At 37.3% G+C, this 22,053-nt stretch overlaps 1 protein-coding gene across 1 annotated transcript in view; it reads left to right on the forward strand.

Annotated features, from left to right (window-relative positions):
- The window catches only part of col11a1a (collagen, type XI, alpha 1a), a 98,012-nt gene that overhangs the window by 67,614 nt on the left and 8,345 nt on the right, over nucleotides 1-22,053 (forward strand). Inside the window, 20 exon segments of the mRNA XM_052114183.1 lie at nucleotides 1,720-1,773; nucleotides 2,035-2,088; nucleotides 2,179-2,286; nucleotides 5,188-5,241; nucleotides 5,660-5,713; nucleotides 5,847-5,900; nucleotides 6,679-6,732; nucleotides 9,131-9,238; nucleotides 9,635-9,688; nucleotides 9,894-9,947; nucleotides 10,815-10,868; nucleotides 14,139-14,192; nucleotides 14,899-15,006; nucleotides 15,716-15,769; nucleotides 15,868-15,921; nucleotides 17,293-17,400; nucleotides 19,191-19,244; nucleotides 19,638-19,673; nucleotides 19,766-19,819; nucleotides 19,929-20,169. Coding sequence (XP_051970143.1) covers nucleotides 1,720-1,773; nucleotides 2,035-2,088; nucleotides 2,179-2,286; nucleotides 5,188-5,241; nucleotides 5,660-5,713; nucleotides 5,847-5,900; nucleotides 6,679-6,732; nucleotides 9,131-9,238; nucleotides 9,635-9,688; nucleotides 9,894-9,947; nucleotides 10,815-10,868; nucleotides 14,139-14,192; nucleotides 14,899-15,006; nucleotides 15,716-15,769; nucleotides 15,868-15,921; nucleotides 17,293-17,400; nucleotides 19,191-19,244; nucleotides 19,638-19,673; nucleotides 19,766-19,819; nucleotides 19,929-20,169 — 1,465 coding nt within the window.

Genomic DNA, 22,053 nt, shown 5'->3' on the forward strand with positions numbered 1-22,053 from the left:
AGAATGAGGAAAAGTGTGATCTCAGTTATTTCAACCGTGGTATGAGTGTTGATGTCAGACGGGCTGGTTTGAGTATTTCTGTAACTGCTGATCTCCTGGGATTTTCATGCACAACAGTCTATAGAAGTTACTCAAAATGATGCCAAAAACAAAAAAAACATCCAGTGAGCTGCAGTTCTGCAGACAAAAATGCCTTATTGATGAGAGAGGTCAACAGAGAATGGCCAGACTGGTTCGAGGTAACAGAAAGGCTACTGTAACTCAGAAAACCACTCTGTACAGTTGCAATGAGCAGAAGAGCATCTCAGAATGCACAACACATCAAACCTTGAGGCGGATGGGCTACAGCAACAGAAGACCACATCGGGTTCCTCTTCTGTCAGCCAAGATCAGAAAGCTGAGGCTGCAGTGGGCACAGGCTCACCAAAACTGGTCAGTTGAAGACTGGAAAAACAATTGACCCAAAATGCCTTGTGTCAACAGTCCAGGCTGGTGGCAGTGGTGTAATGGTTTGGGGAATGTTTTTTTGGCACAATATGCCACAGCCTATTTGAGTATTGTCACTGACCATGTACATCCTTTCATGGCCACAATTTACACATCTACACAGGCTACTTTCAGCATGATAATGGACCATGTCACAAAGCAAAGGTTGTCTCAAACTGGTTTGATGAACATGAGAATGAGTTTACTGTTATTCAGTGGCGTTCCCTGTCACTAGATCTAAATCCAATAAAACACCTTTGGGATGTGGCAGAACTGGAGATTTGCAGCATAAATGTGCAGCTGACAAATCTGACAAAGATGCAATCATGTCATCATGGACCAGAATCTCTCCAGAAATTAGAAAAGGAATGTTTCTAATATCTTGTGGAATCCATGCCACAAAGAATTGAGGCTGTTTTGAGAGTAAATGGAGGCCCTACCCAGTATTAGTGTTCCTAATAAAGTACTCAGTGAGTGTATATTTTTCTTTTTTTAAGCACAAACCACACAAAATGTGGCTTCATTTTTAGACTTTAGGCTTTAAACAAGACAATTTGCCAGCTAAATTCAAGCATGTTCACTTAAAACGAGTCTCAATATCTTATACGGTTTTGCTTCTTAAGTAAATTGGTCTTGATTTAAGGATGTTTTTTACTGGAAGACAAAAATACTTTTTTTTTTTTTGTAGTTTACAGGCTATAACCAAATATCCTCCGCTATCATCCTAGTATATTGCACATTTCTTCCCAGAATTCCTTATCCACAGACACATGGTGGACAGAAAAGATCAGTTATCATTCTTCATTATCACAAACACACACTACCAAACCATCTGAAATGCACGCCTACCTCTCCGTCGCTCTCCCCTGTTGCAGATCCATCATCATCAGCAAAGGCAGCCTATAATCAAATTAGCGCAGGAACATAAACGTTGTCTCTCCATCAGTATCGTCTAAGAAGGTTCATGGGGTTACGTGCAAAGAATATGTAGCAGCGATGCTTTATCCGTCCATCTCGGCTTTTTCAGAAACAATATTAATCATTTCATTTACAGTAAATCTCCACGCAGGTCAACGGCAATGTCATATTTTGTACTGCCCAGAAAAAAAGTTCACTTTGAAATTGAATCTCTTTCTGTTAGAATCACCAGTGTGTGATGCATGCTTTAGAAACACAATATATTATTTAAAAAATGCATGACATTGCATGACTGATTTTGAAACTAATTTCCAGGGAGAAGTGGGTGAACCAGGCCAGAAGGGAAGCAAAGGTGACAAGGGTGAACAGGTGAGTAAATGTGGGCTGTTTCATACCTAGAGTTGGGAATCAAAAATCTGTTCTTTTTCAAAATGGATTCCATTAAAAAAGAAAATACTGTTACCAAATGATTTTCACGACATCCGGTTCTGTCAATGGTTTTTGAACATCTACGTTCTTTCGCCAATGTGGACAAAACACAAAAATATTACCCCTAAAACCACTACAGCTCTGTGTTAACATTAATAACTGTCCTTTTTCTCATCAATCTGTTCTCTTTGTTGTCACTAGGGTCCTCCAGGTCCACCTGGTCTTCAGGGAACTACAGGAGCACCTGGTCCTGCTGTACGTCTTGACTGCTCAACCAAACTACCTCATCCATTTTCAATGCAGTGAAAAATACACTGAGACTAACTAACTCATTACCTTTCTCAGGGTGCGGATGGAGAAACAGGTCCTCGAGGGCAGCAGGGTATGTTTGGACAGAAGGGAGATGAAGGATCCAGGGGTTTCCCTGGCCCTCCTGGTCCCATTGGTCTGCAGGTGAGCCCCAAAGTGCCAAACAACCTCGATATGAGTTCACTTGTTTAATTTGTGTATTCCTGTGTCCTGAGTCTGTTAACCCAACTGATACGGCACAGACAACATTGGCCAGTGGCCTTGGGCAGTAGATGGACTGGGAGTTGTTTGAGATGTGCATTGATTTCTCTTTGATTCCCCTCTGCTGTAATCGCCATGTGAATCAATCCAGTCTCACTACAGACATGCACAGTGCTTTGCATGAACAGTTTGAATATCAGTTGGCTTGTAGTATAATAACTGCCTATATAATTATACTATTAATTAGCTGGCTAATCATAGAGCACAGAAAAAGAAGCGATAAAGATTAAACAAAAATAGCAGTCAAAAGCAGAGAGAGTATTTGCTCAGAATTCCTCTAAACGTACAGGTATATGAGATATGAACATACATTCCTCCTTGCTTTGATTTCATTGATATGAGCATGTAGTACTAAAGCTTTATTGTCCCTTCAAGGACAAAATAATATTGTAAATGTAATCACATCAACAAACAATGCATGCAGTCAAAGGGAAAATAATACACTTGAAAATACAATAAACCAGATAAAAAAATATGATGCACTTGGCTTCCCATGCCTTAGATACAAGTTATAACATTAGAGCTTTTCAAGCATGAATGAATCTCACAAAACAGTTTTGCAAAAATATTAAATAAAAAAATAAATCAAAATGATCCAAAAATAGGCTTACTTTTTTTTCTATATACTGTATTCTGTACTGCTATATACCATGATATACTGTATAAATACTTTACACTTATTTGAAATAATATATAATTGTTTTTGTTTTGTCGCACAGTAAACGTGAAATTTGACCAGGACATGTTGCCAAAGCCAAAGTTTAATCTTTGCAGGTTCAGCCATTTGTTCTAAATGATCAACAAACATGTATGGTCCTGAACATAGAAGCACTATATGCCCCATATAAGCACTATATTCTGAATACAAACTGTATGAAGATTAATCTGAAACACTCAGAGACATTTTAAGACTGTTCGTAATTATAGAGCAAACCAGCAGTTTTTAAAAGCCCTGACGCAAAGCACCGCAGCAGTCATGTCATGTTTGAGTGATAAACACACTGTATTTGTAGAAGATTTAAATGGATCATCTCATCTCCCCCTTTCCATTTGATGATATTACAATCTGAAGCCTCAAGATTCTGCCATTCCTCTATCCATCAATTAGCTGATTTCTTTATAGAGGAGTCATCGCAGTAATGGAGTTACATCGACTGCTTCTGTAGTCCTCTCATGCCACCAAATCTCTGAGCTATTTGATTCAATTGAGTTTTAATTGGGCATAATGTGCTTCCATTTGGATTTTATTAATTGCATTTAGTGACCTGGTCCAATAAACATTAGGGCATTGCACACACACTCTTTGGGCTGTAATGAGTGTTTATGCTAATGGTCTCTGACTAAGGGCTTCTGCCCTGATGAGACCTTTCACCAGCATGAGAATCAGCCGGTGAGAGCATCCGGAAATGTGCCAAGTCTGGGGGGGCACGTGGGTACTGGACGAGTAAATATCAGACAAAATTAGACTTTAGATGTCCTCACTCCTAACAGGTGATGGCTAACGATGAACAACCAGCTACCAAGTTCACTAATGGGTGAAGCAATTAGGGAGTAAATATCAAGGATCAAACACGCATGATACCAAGGTCACATGGTTAGCTTATTTATTTGAAATCTCTGAAGACTTACAGTAGTGTTTTAGACTTTCAAAAACATAGAGTTATGCTTCCCTGGTGACTCTCTGTAAAGGTTGTATCCCCCTTTCTGCTGGGTAAAACTTTTAACTGGCCCTTAATTAAGCTGAAAAAGAGCATGATTTTTTAAATAGTCCCTTAGTGAACAGCAGCATCCAATGAAAAGTAAGTTAAAGAAGTATTTTTCTCAATAATGAAAATTCCATCATTATATATTCACCCAAATGTCATTCAAAACCCACGACTTTGCTTTTTTCATGGAATAAAAAAGGAGAAATGTTGAAGAATGCACTGGCCACTCTTCTACATACAGTATAATGAAACTCAAACAATCGAGCACAAAAATGCACCATAAAAAGTTTCATAAAAGTAGTTAACGTGACCAGTGTGCTACATTTCAAGTCTTCCAATGGCATACAATAGCTTTGTGTGATGAAGAGGCATACATTTAGCTGTCCAATCCCACTTCACTATCATGTTATGAAAACAGCAACCTGTACATTCTTCTGCATTTTTTCATTTCTGTTTCACAAAGGAAAAAGTATTATGGGTGATTTAATGATGACAGTTTTTAATTTTATTTTTGTCTAAACTATCCCTTTAAGGGTATTCAGCTCACTGCTGGCTGTCCTCAGGCATTCTTTGAATGGGAGGAAATCTATGTGGGAAATGTGCATATGAGTCTCTTTGCTGAGTAAAATAGATTTTAATTTGTGCTTAGTGTTGAAAATTCTCTACATTTTTCATCGCTCCTTATTTGCAGGCTATGAAAACAATGCCATGTTCACACTGAACCTGAGATAAAAATCTGTCAATAGACACTTGCTGCTCTCTTAAATTTCAAGATGACAGTCACTGGAACTCGATAAACACCCTCTTACTTTGCCTCTGCCTCTTCCATTTGTCATATGGCCCTTTTGCCTTTCTCTGCCAATTCTGAGCATTATTTCTGTCCTCCAGTAACTGCGTGTGGGCCAGATCATTTCCCTTTGGCATCTGAAGGTCCATTTTGGTGCCTCACAGCAACAATGTGTCTTTGCCTATTTCTACATTATTGACATCAGTGTATCTATAAGTCTGTATGCATGGACATGCTTTGCTAAGGATATAAATACATATAGTACAAGAATATGCATATGCATTTTCGCAGGGTCTTCCTGGACCATCTGGTGAGAAAGGAGAAAATGGAGATGTTGGGCCTATGGTAAGATGTTTTAACCGATTACTTTAGTTTTTTTAAGGACACCATGAATTAAAATGTGTGTTTTGAGGCTTTTAGTCTGTCTTTTAATTTTTGGCAATCTATATGAACTACGTAAACCAAACTTTTAGCATATATGCACATTAAAAATGTACAGTCTTTCACGTCAGGGAAACAAAATAAAATATAGATTTTTATACCAATAACTAGCAATAGCAATCAAATTATTATTCATGGCAATGATGTAAACTAAAAGCTATTTTAGCTAGTTTTGTTTTTTGTTTTGGATGGTTTTGTTTTGTCTTAGACCAAAATGAAGGCCTCAAACACCTAAATTGCATTTGAGTTGATCAGTTTCAACTGATCAATAACTATTGATGAAATCTCATCCCTCTTTCTCTCTACATTCTTCTCTCAATAGGGTCCCCCTGGACCACCTGGTCCCAGAGGCCCTCAGGGTCCCTCTGGTTCTGATGTAAGAGCATCTTACAACAAAGAACATTTATCCCATCAGCAAATTAAACTACTTGCATAGCTTTGTTTAACTAAGTGGCTTCAGCAGTAATGGTTTTCCTGTATGCCTCTTAACAAATTGACTTTTATTGAAGGGTCCACAAGGTCCTCCTGGAGGAATAGGAGGAATGGGATCAGTTGGTGAAAAGGTAAGAGTATTCCCAGCTTTGTGTTTGTTCCAAGCCCCAAAAATGATGCCACATACAGATACTCCACCAGATTACTGTCCTATTAGTCACTGTATTCCCTTTCCTACTGCTCTGTTACAGATTTCATCCATTGTACTTGTTATCGTTTTGTCTGAATTAGTGTAACATCACGATTAATGCCCACTTTACTGCAGTTCTGACAATACTCCTCTATTTCACTGCTAGTTGACATACCCACAGGACATTAATGTTTAATGCTCTGGCTAGCTGTGGAGATGAATCTAAAATATGTCAGGTCACTGTTATGTGACATCCATAAGAAGTTAGAAGTTCCACTTCAGCCTTGCTAAAGCCTAGCCTAGCTATCTGCTTTATTAAAATATTACTCTGCCTATAGGACAGAAAAATCTCAATTGATTCCCCTATACAACAGTTAGATGGAGATGTCTCCTGCTTCTTAGTCTCACATGTCTCTCGTCTTGTGTTTTAGAAGAGATCTCAACAATTTCAAACAGTGCTCAAATATGTCAAGTCTGCGATCAAAAGTCAGAGATTAACTTAACTTAAACGAAGGACCAAATGATGCAATATACATTTATTGTACAGTATAGCTCAATTATTCTAAAAAATGAATTTAGTAAGAAACATCTTACTTACATGAAACATCACTGAGGACTCAATTAAATAATACAACGTTCTGTATTTTCTGTATTGTATAGTTACAATCCTGACATCATTGTATTGTGCCAAAACTTTTAATCAGTAATATCCTTCACAGGGTGAGCAAGGAGAATCTGGCAATCCTGGACCTCCTGGAGAGCCTGGACCTGGGGTAAGTTAAGTTCTCCAGGCAGATTTCTTCTGAGGAAATAACTCACTGTAATCTTTTCTGGCTTTATTGATTGTCTCAAATTAAGTGGCCACTCTAAGTGGGTCTCTAACATGCAGGCATGATTGCTATAAAGATCTTTCTAATCCTCATAGGAAAGAACAGCTTTACACAGTGACATTCATAATAGAATATTTATGCTCACACTGTTGTCAGTTGTCTTTAAATGGGTCGCATCATGAGAATCACATTTTTCAATGTGCTATAAAAACATGTCAGATGTTGTCAGAAACCAGAACACATTGTATTTAAACACAAACACCCACATTTAGAAATCAGCAATGCTCTGTTATGGTGAATTCATTAGGAGGTAGTTGGATATATACAGTCCTATTATTCCTAAAGACCAAAATATCTTTTAGAGTAACATTTGGGAAATACCACCAAACCTTGTACAATTCTGCACATTTAAAAAAAAAAAGATAGCAACTTTAGGAATGAATGGCTGAAGTTTATTTTTATCAAGGTCCTTGATCATTTCAGGTCAACTTTAACTGTTTGTGTGGCACATTGATGTGCAGATCTATCATCACAATGTAATTCAGGCTTAGCAAAGGATAGAAAATGGTCATGAGAAACAAAATGATGTAAACAAACTTGACCTCAGAATAAAAGCAAAATAGTCTAATAAATGACTTCTACCCTCCTTACCCACCAGTGGGTCCAAAGGGGGCACAATGTCATGAAAAGTTAAATTGTTCATGTCCAAATACACAAGTTAGGCTTATGTGATATCGTTTGAAAGATTAGAAGCTTAGTAGTCACATCTGCATCTATGTATCATTTATACAACAAAATAAAGCCTGAATTTTTTGTCACAAATCAGGACCACCTAGAGGTCATGTGGTAGAAATACATATGAAAAAATAGCACGTAAATAGAATGAGAGCATTCTCTTGATATGATTTGTCTAAGGAATTAGACCCTAAATAGCTCAACTTTATATCTGCTTTTACCTTAGGCAGTTTTCTAAAAAAAAAAAAAAAAGTTTCACAGTTTTAGCAGGAATGACTGAAAATAAATAATTTTTTAAACAACATAAAACAAACATGCAAAACAAAATGCTCACGGGGAGAGGAACCAAAGAAACCAGAAAAAGATATAAAAAGGCACCAACAGGAAACAGGAACAAACAAACCAACTGGGATGAGGGCACAATATATAGAGGCAAAGCACATGAGGAACAGGTGAAAGCAGTTAACATGATAAGGACTAGACAAGAGGGTGAGGCCAGAGAGAATGAGGAGGCGGGTTCAGGAGAGAGCATGGCAAACACACAGCCACAGCCAATTGCTCCTACACACAACAACACACACAGACAGAAAATAGACAGGGAGCACAGAGCAAACAGAGCGGGATCATGACAAAATTTGCCATTTTTTTACTTGTCTGTGAGCTTTCTTGTGTGAATAATTCTGTGTTGTATCTTAGATATCCAGAACAGAATATGCGGTCTAGCAGGAAAAGCATGCTTAACAAATCATTGGAAATATATGTTATCGACGTTTGATGTTAAAATGTTATACATTTTCGCAAAGTGGAGGCTCTCATGTTTCCAATGGCACCTAGATTGAGTTTGTAGTCTACTCACAGGCCAAGATATTCAATGAAACAGTGGGGTTGGTGCTTGAACTGAAAATTAGACTGAATGTCTATTGACAAGCACTTCTGTGAGGGCTAAAATTAGTTAGAGTGCCACCTTCATTTCAGATTGGCATTTTGTGATGGAAGGCAATAGAGGAAAGATTGTTTTTTTCTAGTATTTGCTGCTATCCAGTGGACTATAATAAATGTTTTTGGAGGGAGATAGAGTGAACAGAACCCGAATTACATGTTTTTTTTTATTATTATTCTATTCACCATAAGATTATAAACATGTACAATATTATTTATGAATAATTGGAGTGGTTTTTTTTTTTTCATTGAAGAGGGGGACAAATTTTTGGCAATTAGTCCACAGTATGAGTAAATAGTTACCTGTTAAATTTGAGTCTGAAAAATTGCAGGCGGCAGCCAGAAAATGCACCAGAGTTGAAGAGGTTAAAACGGCTTTGACCCTTTACCCTTATCGGCCCTTTATACGGTTCCACATAATATTTTGTCAATTTTCTATAATATGTTGATGCATTGTCTGCTACATTTGGCAATACAGATGGAAATTCAGCCAATCATAAGGCCAGCATATCAATACTGACATGAAAAGCTGATTAACTCTTTTGAATTTGCACATCAGAATGTAAAGCATGACTGCATTCATTGTTCTCAAGGTGTTTCTGTCCATAAGGCCCCCGAGGGCTCTGTTCATCTTTGTACTCTTTCATCTTTGTGATCTATGCTGCAGGGCCCAAAAGGGGAGAGAGGAGAGAAGGGTGAATCTGGTCCCCCTGGATCCGCTGGACCTGCAGGTCCCAAAGGACCGCCAGGAGATGATGGACCTAAGGGTAACCCTGTAAGTGTCCTCATGGGCACAGTTGGAATGAGCCCCAATGTTATTAAGCATTTATATACTGTAAAGTGTCATGGCCATAACATTACAGCAGTGAGGCGAGAAGGGAGGTCAAATTAATATATGTAACTTTTTTATCATTCTTTAATGATCTCCTAGAGCCAATGAGCCTAGCTGGAACAGGAAATGGTATTTTAGATGGATTATGCTAATGAGATATGAGATTTCCTGCATGAATTAACTTGTCCAAGATGAATACGAGAATTCACAATACAATATTGTGCCACAGAATGCTATGGCTGATCAATTTAATTTAGTAACATTTATTAAAGATATTAAATATGTATTGGAATTCAGTGTTTAAGTTATTGACGTGTCATTTTTGATCTGTTTCTGTAGGGCCCTGTTGGTTTTCCTGGAGACCCAGGACCACCTGGAGAGCCAGGTGTTGCTGTAAGTCTCAAAATTCATCAATCAAATTCTTGTAAATAAGTTTTAGAATGAAACATTATTTGAGGTCCATGTCTTTGTCATTGATTTTGTATGATTTATATTGTCATTTACATTGTGAATAGACAGTAAGGTATTCTGGTGTTTTCTTCATTTCTCCATTTCAACATTTCTGCAAATATTTCTCTAATAACATCCATCATATCAGGGAATAGATGGAGGCCCTGGAGAAAAAGGAGAAGATGGAGAGTCTGGTCAAGCTGTGAGTATTGACAATATTTAGGTGTAATACCTTTCTGCTATATATATATATATATACATGTAAGTTTCCTAATTATGAAAGGAGCTACTCACACTGGGAGTTGACTGATCTATATAAAAGTTACTTTTTCAATTGTTGTTTGACTTCCTTTGTGATTTCCTGCTTTCTATATACTATTATATTTAATTCAGCCAATAATTTCCCTAGATGGAATGAATTGAATTAAATGGGAAACTGGTTCCTTCCTTTGAGGAAGTATATCTACAGTATAAATATGTTAATAAACTATGATTTAATATTAGGAAGTCAAGCAGAATTGCCCGAGCCCACAGTGGCAGCCGGAAAATTGTAGTCCTTATTAAAATGTATTATTGTAATTTGGTGTTGCCAGTGGATGGAAATTATATAATTTACCCAAAATATAATCTGTGTATTTGATTCACCAGCTTTACAGGTTTAAATGTCTAGTATAATAATTTTGAGTTTTTAATTGCAAGGCCCATTTATAAGCTACAGTTAAGTTTAATGAGGGGAGGATTGTTTTGTGCAACACTTTTACAGTAATGCATACATATTCCTTTTTTCCAATTAGAAGTTTATCATTTTAGAATCAATCAATCTCTCATCTGAATAATTTTGCTGAATAAATAAGTTGGAGCGTGTTTTTGAAACTCTGGAGTCTCTTGATTGCATTCAGTTTTATTTATTACATTTTAAATTTTTTGCTAAATTGATTTAAGTCTGCAAGAGGAAAGAAAAGTTTAGTTATAAATTTAAAGTCTATTATCTACCATCTGCTAGTTTAACGAGGGTCTATTTGTTTTATGTTTTGCTTTTATTCCGTGTCTTTCTTCCTTACTGTTTTAGGGGCCTCCTGGTCCATCTGGAGAAGCTGGCCCACCAGGACCACCTGGCAAGAGAGTAAGTCTTTATTATCTCTCTATTTTAAGCAGGGGCAGTTTAGAAAATTGATTCCATCTGTTTTTGGGCCATCTCTGGCATGGATAACAAGCCATTGTCCTTTGAGTCACAAGTTAATGATGCACCATAACATTGGCGATATTTTACTTATTGAGCTTTGATTATAATTATATTCATCAAAGGACTTAACTTTTATTGGCCCATCTAGATTTTGTTTAAAAATACATTTGCAATTAAAACTTTGCTTACATGCTGTATTGCTCATTTGTAAGTTATATATGACGAAAGCGTCTGCTAACTAAATAAATGTAAATATCTTTCTAAGAGTTTCTCCGCAAAGAGTCTTGCTATGGGATTGTGTATATGTTGTGTGGTGGTGGCGTAGTTGGTTAAAGCACATAACTGGTCATCAGAAGGTTGCTGGTTTCGATCCCCACAGCCACCACCATTGTGTCCTTGAGCAAGACACTTAACTCCAGGTTGCTCCGGGGGTATTGTCCCTGTACTAAGTGCACTGTAAGTCGCTTGGATAAAAGCGTCTGCCAAATGCATAAATGTAAATGTAATGTTGAGTATTAAAGGTTCCATCAATTTCAGTTCATTTGTATATCTCTAAAGTTGTACATAAAATGAGAGAGTATTTTAGATGCTTTCAGTATGCTGAAATTATATGTTTTAGTGTACATCCTACCATAAACGTAAAATTAGGTGTAAAAAATAAGTACAAATGCCTTCAAATATGAATATTATCACCCTGTATAAGTACAAGTAAAATAAAACTTCTGTCGATATTAACTGAGCCATTAAATGAAGATTGTGACATGTGCGAAATAGGTCACCATCACTTGCATTTTTGTTTAGAGATGCATCCTCATTAGCACAGATGTTTGGTTGTTTTTCGTCCAGGGTCGTACTGCTCAACAGCAAACTGCAAAACAAAGTCCTTCACAAGATGATGAATAGCGCATACTTAATCATCAGTCTGAAATGGTAAACACAGTTTAAATGGAGACGGCGCCAGAACTCATTTCTTCCACTGTAGTCCTACATCTCTCTCAGGATGAGAGAGAAAAATCAGTCCAGACACCTTATTGATCTCGGTCCGTTTGAGTGACAATGATGAGGGGGGATAGCAGTGTAAAGGATGTTACAGAGGAAGGGGAAATATAAATGTCACATTCGGGATGAGAGCCCAAGCCTCCGTCTGCCACATCAAGAGTAATTTGTTCTGCTGAAAGACACCTCGCCTTGCGGAAATAGTGTTGTTTCACCAGTCAGGAAAATAAATGCATCATTTTTACCAAACAGAGGGAAACTTAAGTAAACTTTCTCAATTTATATTGTGTTGAGGTGCGTTCAGGCCCACGGCACTCTATTGAACTGGGTAGCAAAATATTGTTATTTCTCCTTGTTTTGTCGCAATGTAATTTCTCTTCTTTTATCAGTTTTCTTTGTGCTGAACTTTTACAGATCCTTTGTGTTTCAGTTTTAGTCATATTTCGGGAAGGCAGTGATTTTCAAACGGGGAATCCGTACCCCAAAGGACATTTAAAGGGGTAGTGTGTAATGTTTTCGGAGTTGAAATACTTTCTCCTATCCTAGTTTGAAATGCAAAGACTGCTATAAGCATGCCATTGGTAGGTTAATTTCTGCCCAAAAGTGTAAAAACTGTGGCTCTTTTGCATTATCAAATATGTCTCTGTTTATTTGAGCATCCTGACCAGCCTGATACAGCAACATTGGCTTGATCAATGGTATGTGTTTGGGGCAGGACTATGTGTTATTTTTGCAGTTCTATTTGACACTTTGCTACATATCACATCATTCCTCCATAGAGCTTTTGGGCATCTCTTTTCGCATACAAATACATTATTCATGCAAACTGTAAAGAAAACACCACCCAATTTCCCAATATGTTTGATGGCACCCTCCCAGGAAAAATGCTATCATGCTATCAACATATGCAGATATCAATTACTGTGGCTAGACAAACTGCCATTTCATCTGCAAAGTTGTTTTAATCCTCAAAGAGAAAGACAGTTATGGGAAGACTGATCTCGGCTAGTATTGTGGTTTTACCACTCCTCCATCAATTATTCTGACTGGAGCTTGTTTTGCATCAAAGAGAGACGTTCTGCTTTCTCAGCAATTTGTTGGCTGAAGTTTGGAAATGTCCTAACTTATTTTCTAACTTTTTATTTCTTATTTCTTATTGGACTTGTTAGAAATACTTTTAACTTATCTTGATAATTACTGAATATGTTTTTTTTCCTTTTTTCCTGTGTGAATATTTAAACTTTAGATAATTGATTTCTTACTGCTCTCCATTACCTTTCCCTGTGAGACACACTAGACAAGCTAAAAGCCAGCTTCAGATTATTATTATGTTTTATATTTTCAGTAGGTTGAAGACCAGATAGACCAGCTTAAACTAGCTAAAACCAGAAAACCATCTTAGTTGGTTTAAGAGGTTTTATTTGATAGGGTTATTTGTATTTGTAAACATTACCCATAAGCACTGGTCTTAGCTGGTCTCTCAGACTGATCAAGCTGATATGTTAGCTAGAGGAGTTTGGGCACATTCAGCTGGTCTGGCTGGAAGACCTGCTGGCTTGACAAGGTTAAACCAGAAAAACCAACAAACCAGCTTAGGCTGGTTTAAGTTGTTTTTAACCATCTAAAACCAGCAAATGATTTTAGGCTTGTTTAATTATTTTATTCCACATGGTTTCTTGCATTTGAGAACAGTAACCACAAGCATCCTGTGAAAAAATAAACAGATTTTCTGGTCTTAGCTGGTTTCCCAGCCATAAACAGGCTAATCTGTTAGCTTGTTTAAGAGGAGTTTGGGCACTTTCAGCAGGAAGACCAGCTGGTGTGACCAGGTTAAACCAGTTAAAACCACCAAGCCATTTTCTGCTGATTTAAGCTGTTTTTGTCAGCAGGGTGAAGACCAGCTTTGCCAGGCTGGGAGACAAGCTAGACCATTTTAAACCAGTTAATACCAGGTTTGGCTGTTTTAAGCTGTTTTATTCAGCATGTATACATTTAAAACAAACAAGTAATTGAGAACAGTACAAACAACAGAATCAGTGTGTCCCTAAACAGAAGACCTTCAAGAAATGCAAGCGAATCCATTCGACCATTAATAGCCATCAAGAAAGATCCCCCAAGTACTAATATGATGTCTCTCCGTGACCCTTTCCACATTTGTTTCATAGCCCAGCAGAGACAAATGCTCAAATGCAACGTCCTTTTCTTTGTCCGCAGGGACCCCCGGGAGCTGCTGGAGCTGAAGGCAGGCAAGGAGAGAAGGGCGCCAAGGTAACATCATTCCAAATCAATTTATCCCAGGCACATACTGCAGCCTCCACTGCCATAATTAAAGCACAGGCAGCAAGGGAAGAAAGCACATGTCTGACAGAGTGACTGTCTGTTTATACATATGGAAAGCTCTGTCACAGTGGCAATTTAGGGATTGGGATTGAGAGTGTAATTTGGGTTTTAATTATAAGATTATGTTAGACAAAGCACATGCAAAATTTGGACACTTAAATCACACTTAAAATTGTATTACTTCCATTGCATCAGATTACAAAATATCAAACCAAGTGGCATATGCACACAAATGGTACCAGAACTAACCTCACTTTTTTGTAATTACATTTAAACAACTGGTCCCAAGGTGATTTAGTGGATGTGTTAAGTGCACATAGATGCCCTAACAGAATAACCACAGGTGAAGTTTATCTATGGACGTGTTCCACTAAGTTTGACAAACAAAAAATTGTCAGAATGCTTTGTGTCTTCGTTTTGATGTGATTGTTTTGTCATTTAAAGCCTGCACAACTTCTTTTTGTGAAATTCTCTGCTTGAAAAGTGTGCTTAAAAACATAAACCACGTTTGATATTTTGTTGTATCTAATGTGCTAGCATTCCTACATTTTAAAGTGTGGATTGGTTTCCCAATATTATATAATAATATTATTTCAAATTTGATTTGATTCATTTATAATAAATCTATCTTTAGGGTGAGGCAGGAGCAGAGGGTCCTCCAGGTAAAACTGGACCCGTTGGCCCTCAAGGTCCCGCTGGAAAGCCTGGTCCTGAAGGACTTCGAGGAATTCCTGGCCCAGTGGTGGGTCCCTATTTCACGCATCATCTCATTTAACAATTTCATCATTATAGCCTACTCTTAAGCAAGATATAAGAGACAAGATGCCTTGAGGTCATGTAGCCATGATTACATTCAGAATAAAGCACAGCCTCATATTCCTTATTGCTTCTATAAAACGGTTACTACATAAAGAATATGTTTTTATTCAAACGGGATGCATTTTTGATAAAATGTTATTTTATTATATTATTTTTAAGCAAATTCCTTCGACTAAAATATATAGTTTCTAAACTGAGGTTAAAAGTTGGCCTTTATGGGTGCTGTACAGTGATAAACACATCATAGTGGTTACTGTATCGTGAATTTAAGCATGGCTGGAAATCTGTATTGACCAATCAGCTTCCAGAGCCTGAACTATACATTTTATAAACATATAAGTAGCCTAAAAACAAACACACACACACACACACACACACACACACACACACACACACACACACACACACACACACACACACACACACACATAGGAACACCTACTGTACATAACTCACAGAAAGAAAATCACCTCTCTTTGCTTGTGCAATCTGTATCTTATTCTTGTCTATTTGCAAACATGTTTCACAGTATATGGGCTATTAATCATTGTCCAGCACACAGTAAATCGATGGCGGACCATAAGCAAAACAGGGTGCAATAATGGCTGATGTAATTGGATGTATTTTTACAGGGTGAACAAGGACTTCCTGGTGCTCCTGGACAAGATGGCCCACCTGGACCAATGGTAAGAAGAAAGATCCCAATCCCCTTGCTCGGTCTTTCTCTCTTTTCTACGTGTGTGCGTGCAACTTGAATTCTCATTGTTGGCTCTCTGATATTTAGGGACCTCCTGGTCTCCCTGGCCTGAAAGGAGACCCCGGCTCTAAGGGTGAGAAGGTGAGTGGCATTCTATTTCTTTTCCTGTCATTGTTATTAATGCGTTTTTTTACACTTCAAAGAGGCTGAAGGTCAAAGCTAAAGACTGATACTGGGTGACTCTGTGGAAACCGGGGCAAAAGTTTCAAAGCTGGGGGGAAAGTTGCAACATAATCTACAGTCTACACAATAATTTTTTAACACAAACCTTTTTATTTTAAGCCCTTTTATAAATGTATGAAACCTCTTTGAAGTAATTACAGAATATTTAATTTGATCTTAATCTTTAATTTAAAAGAAATCTAAAAGATTTATTGTTTTATGTTTTATTAAATAAGAACATTCTATTCTGTCTGGAATTTTGTATCATCCAGTACACTAATATTTATTCTAGACTTTCCTCTTGCAATTTGAGGTAAAATCATTATTTATTTTAGATAGTTTAGTAGCCATGAAAATGTATTTTAGTTTAGTTTCAGTTTTTCTTATTAGTTTACTTCTTTATATATATATAGTATATTAACAGTGTCTTTGTTACAGTGTAATTACACAAGTAACTACTGCTTATTACTAATTAACAACATATACTTACTCTTGGTTTAGGGTTAGTAATTATGCACAATTGACTGTTATTACTATAGTAATGTCTGTAACAAGGACACTGTAAATAAAACATTTTTTTTACTATAATAATTTCAGTTTACAAATATGGTATATTAAGCTGTTTTTAGCTTTAACATATACCATATACATTTATACAGTATTGTGCAAAAATTGTAGGCACTATTTTCTTTTTTAAATAATGCCATAAATAGTTTTCTTATATTAATTAACATCATACAAATTCAAGTAAACATAAAAAAGCTCAGTCAGCATTCGGTGTGAACACCATTGCCTTCAAAACAGCATTAATTCTCCTAGGTACACCTGGATAGTTTTCTTTTTTTTTTTGAGTTGTTGGCAGATAGGATATTCCAAGCTTCTTGGAGAATTCACCACAGTTCTATTTAGTCTATCTATTTAGTCTCAAATGCTTCTGTCTCTTCATGTAATCCCAGACTGACTCATTGTTCAGTGGGGGCCATGCCATCTGTTACAGGGCTCCCTGTTCTTCTATTCTATTATATTTGCAAAAGGAATGTTTGGGAGTCTAACATGTATATTTCCTATTGACACAATAAAGCTGAAGATTTAAATAACCATCATAAGCCAAATGTTTTTGTGAAACATCTTATGTGCCTAATATTTTTGCACAGTACTGAGTATATATACATTCAGTTAATGTAAATGAAAATGAATGGTGTGCTCTGTACATACTGTATATAAGTTTACGATCATCTACACTGATCCACTGATCTGAGACATTTGTTATCATGTGCGTTCTTCTTCCAGGGTCACCCAGGTCTAATTGGTCTCATCGGACCCCCCGGTGAGCAGGGAGAGAAGGGAGATCGGGGTTTGCCTGGTCCTCAGGGTCTTTCCGGCGGTAAGGGAGATAATGTAAGTCGCTAATGATTTATTTGTCCCTTCCACCTCACCACACAACATATGCCATACCTCCAACCGGCAAGGATTCTCTCTGACCATAGAGGCCTTTGAATGCTTGCAAATTACAGTAATGACAGCCTGAAACAATAACGTCTGCACTTATTGCATCTGTGTACATCATCGTAATCGTGTTATAGATGAAACTTCCATAAAAGGCAGAGATCAGTGAGCCAGCAGTAATTTTATTATGCTTGAAGTTCCCATCAAACACCAGCAATTAAACATTTTCAAGGTAGCGGTTTCACAGTCAAGCTGCGAAGTGCACCACAATACAGTACAATCAAATGCAAACAGGGCCCAAAATTAGCCTTTTCTTTCAATTACAGGGGAATTGATAACATTTACTGGCTATACAATTTTGTACCATCATGAAATTGTATTCTGCTGCATGTTCATTGAAAAAATATCTTTGTGTCTGTCACAGTGTGAACCACTTTTGTTGTCTTTCTGTGTCCAAATATAGTATTTATTTGTATGAATTTAGTACTCATTCCTCTTGTAATAAACAATACATATCCTTTGATACTAAACTTATTAATTACTAATTTATAATATAATTTATGGAATTGCAAAAAAATAGAAAAACACTCTTACATAGACACTGACTACCACCCCTGGAGTCGCGAGTTCGAATCCGGGGTGTGCTGAGTGGCTCGAGCCAGGTCTCCTTAGCAACCAAATTGGCCCGGTTGCTAGGGAGGGTAGAGTCACATGGGGTAAACTCCACGTGGTCGCGATTAGAGGTTCTCATTCTCAATGCGGGACGTGGTAAGTTGTGCGTGGATCGCGGAGAGTAGCATGAGCCTCCACATGCTGGGAGTCTCTGCGGTTTCATGCACAACAAGCCACATGATAAGATAACACGATAAGTGGATTCACTCTCTCAGAAGCGGAGGCAACTGAGACTTGTCCTCCGCCACCCGGATTGAGGTGAGTAACTGCACCACCACGAGGACCTACTAAATAGTAGGAATTGGGCATTCCAAATTGGGGAGAAAAGTGGATACAAATAATAATTATAATAATAATAATAACAATAACAAAAATAATAATACAAATTTGCATTTTGGCTTTTTTAATTTCATTTTTGTACTATTTATAAGAGAGAGCTTAAGGCATAATAAAGAGGAGTGGGCTTAACTCCAAAAAATGTATGAGGTACAGGGGGTGGAATGAGGTCCCGGGTCACTAAAGACCTGAGGTATGCATTTAAGGGTTAAAGACTTTCTTTAAATAAACCTTTAGTAATTGAGCAAGTAGACAATTCAAAATTTGCCTTTGCCCTCTGCAGCACTCTTGTGCTGTGATTTTAAGCAATACAACTTTAATCACACTGAAATTAAGCTTATTAAAATTGTAATTTACCCTTCTGTGGGTTTAAAAAACAAAGGAGAAAACGATCTCATCTTATTAAAGTTTCCCACTGGGCAGATTGTCAATCTGATGCTGCATTTAGTAACAGAGGCTGCAGTTCTCCCAACAGAACAACTCCAAAAGTTCTTGACTATAATAAAGTGGAATGATCAGTCTGTAACACTTCAGTGGTATATACAATTAGCAAGAGTCATTTTCGTCTCTGTGACCAAAGCATTGTCCTTTTTTGGCAGACAAATCCTAAAGAGAATATCAAACGCTTGTTCTCACTTCTTCACAGAGTTGTTAGAAGTTCTGTGAATCCACAGTTTCACAACTCAATCAAGTCTGCTGTCTGTTCTAACCTCTATGTTCTCTTTGAACTGCAGGGTATTAGTGGTGCTTCTGGTCCCCTTGGTCCACCTGGTCCTCCTGGATTGCCTGTGAGTCTTTTTGTCTTTTTGTCTGAAAAAGGTGCAAACTGATCCCATTACTGTTACAACCAATAAAGGCATAAACCATATGTTCTTTGGAATGAGAACTATTAGATATTTGAGACAAACAATTATCTTATGTAAAATTAACATACAAAAAGTAACCAGTTTTACACATGAAATGTTTGCACTGCAACCCCAAAATCGTGATTTTGGCCTGATTGGTCAAAATATGGATCCAACAAGTGATGCCTTTTTTTTTATTATTATTATTATTAACTTATTTGAATGAACAAAACTATAATATGTTGCTTTATTTTTATTTAGTTTTTTTATTCACACATATTTTTCATAGAATCAATTAAGTCACTTTTCACTGAATGCTTTTTCTTTTTTCCTTAGGGTCCACAAGGGCCAAAGGGAGCCAAAGGTTCAACTGTAAGTACCACTTTATCACTAATCAGTTTGTTGAGCAACTGAGTTCTGTTGTCTGGTCAGGATCTCATGGTTTTTAAATCATCTTCCTGCAGGGTCCCGCAGGTCAGAAGGGAGACACCGGCTCGATTGGACCTCCTGGTCCTGCTGTGAGTATCTAACTTTTGTTACAAGGTGCACTGGAAGAACTTTATTTCAAAAGATGCTGGAGGCTCTTGTAGAATGCAGACTCTGAATCCTTGTTTTCTGGGTCTGTAGGGTCCACCTGGCGAGATCATCCAGCCTCTGCCCTTCCAGATGCCCAAGAAGTCCCGTCGTTCTGTTGACATGCAAGCAGATGAAGGCATGCTGGACTATGGAGAGGGCATGGAGGACATCTTCAGCTCCTTGAATAATCTCAAACAGGATATTGAGCGCATGAAGTACCCCATGGGCACGCAGATCAACCCGGCAAGAAGCTGTAAAGACCTGCAGCTTGCTCACCCAGAGTTCCCAGACGGTAAGTGAAGGAAATAGGGGAGGAAGACAGTCCAGATTCAGGGATATTATAGTTTAAAATTTTTAATTAATTAATTTTCAATTTGCACTTTTATTTTGTTTAGTTTTTTGTTGACTGTTATTTTAGTTCACATCCTAAACAGACCTGATGCGATAACATGCCAGCAACAAGCCATTGTTTGAACTGAATGTGAAACTGCTGCACAATGTGACACAATTGCATCATATCGAAACATATTTTAATATGAAATGTAAATGTGGAGGGAGATTTTGGACCAATGAGATTTCATACTCGGTGGGGCTACCCCACATAAACATAACAAGCAATCGTCAAAATCTTTGTTTGTCATGGTCGTGGCTGGATAGGACAAAAACGTTGAAGAGGTCACAAGATTTATCACGTGTCTATTATTTTTTAAATATTTTCATGTATTTTAGTAAAAAAAATAAAAAATAAGTTTAGTGTCAGTTTTCAAGTTATTCTTTTATTTTTATTTAATGTACTAGGGATGTCGCGATTATACGGTTTCACTATTAACCACGAATGTCACATTTAATTTACAAGATTAAAAACCGAGGAATGTTTATTTACACGTGTCAAAAATATTATATATATATATATAACATGCGACAAAGAGTTTTTCGATGTAGTCCTAAAACCGAAAATTTCTACACGTGAACCTCAAAATATAAAATCGAATGGATTTCAATGGAAGACTCATATCCACCAAAAAGGCAGCTTAAACCAGCCGACTCCAGTGGTTAAATATATGGTTAAATAAAATTACTATTACAATTTGAAAAAAATGAACTAAAAAGAAACTATTTCAAAGAGTTCTCATCAAACAATCCTCCACATGCAGCAATGACAGCTTTGCAGATCCTTTGTCTTTTCTTTACTGTTGTACATGAAACTTGTGTTGAGCGGGTAGAATTCAATGAAGCTGTCAGCTGAGGACATGTCAGGCGTCTATTTCTCAAACTAGAGACCCTGATGTACTTATCCTCTTGTTAAGTTGTGCATCCTCCACATCTCTCTGTCCTTGTTAGAGCCAGTTGTCCTTTGTCTTTGAAGACTGTAGTGTACACCTTTGTATGAAATCTTCAGTTTTTTGGCAATTTCAAGCATTGTATAGCCTTCACAAAATGCCGCCAATATGTGCCAAAGGGGGCCGCGATATGCAGAAAAGGACACCGACACCGACACCACCACCCAACATCCCTCCATCGCTCAACAACTTTTGGGCCAGTTTCTATGTAAAATCTAGGGCCGATTTCTCTTCCCAGTCTGCCCCTGCGTCCATTAACACATTCAATAATGAAATGGATTGATTGCCTCAGTGTTTTTACATAATAAGAAAATGTGTAAATAATAGTAAAAACCAGTTAACAACAGAGGGTAATGTATAAAGACAGACTTGTCAAAAATTGTCAAAACTAATTGTCAAAATTTTTTTTAATTTAGTTTATGTTTTAGACAGTCTAGAACCAGGGCTACTGTATTCTAGTTTAGATTTATTTGATTTTATTTTACATTTTGTAGTTTTGTTTTTCCTTTGTTTTAGTTTAGTTCACATTTGATACGAGCCATATGCGATAAGATTCCTGTGGCAAGCAATTTGTCTGTCCAACTGTGCAATGCGGCACAATTACAGCCAAGCAGAAAATATTTGATGTTTATTGTGTATTAATAAGGAGTGAGATTTTGGACTAATGAGATTTCACAGTGTACGGGGCTACCACAAGCAATGCAACATGAATAGAAACTAAGCGATCAGAAAAATGTCCTGTTGCTTATTACTTATCGTGGCATGTCTGGTTAGGACAAACTCTGATTAACATGAACATCTTGGTTACTGTTGTAACCTCTGGGAACGATACGTTG

Source organism: Xyrauchen texanus, chromosome 41 (genome assembly GCF_025860055.1).
Source record: "Xyrauchen texanus isolate HMW12.3.18 chromosome 41, RBS_HiC_50CHRs, whole genome shotgun sequence".
Lineage (NCBI taxonomy): Eukaryota > Metazoa > Chordata > Actinopteri > Cypriniformes > Catostomidae > Xyrauchen > Xyrauchen texanus.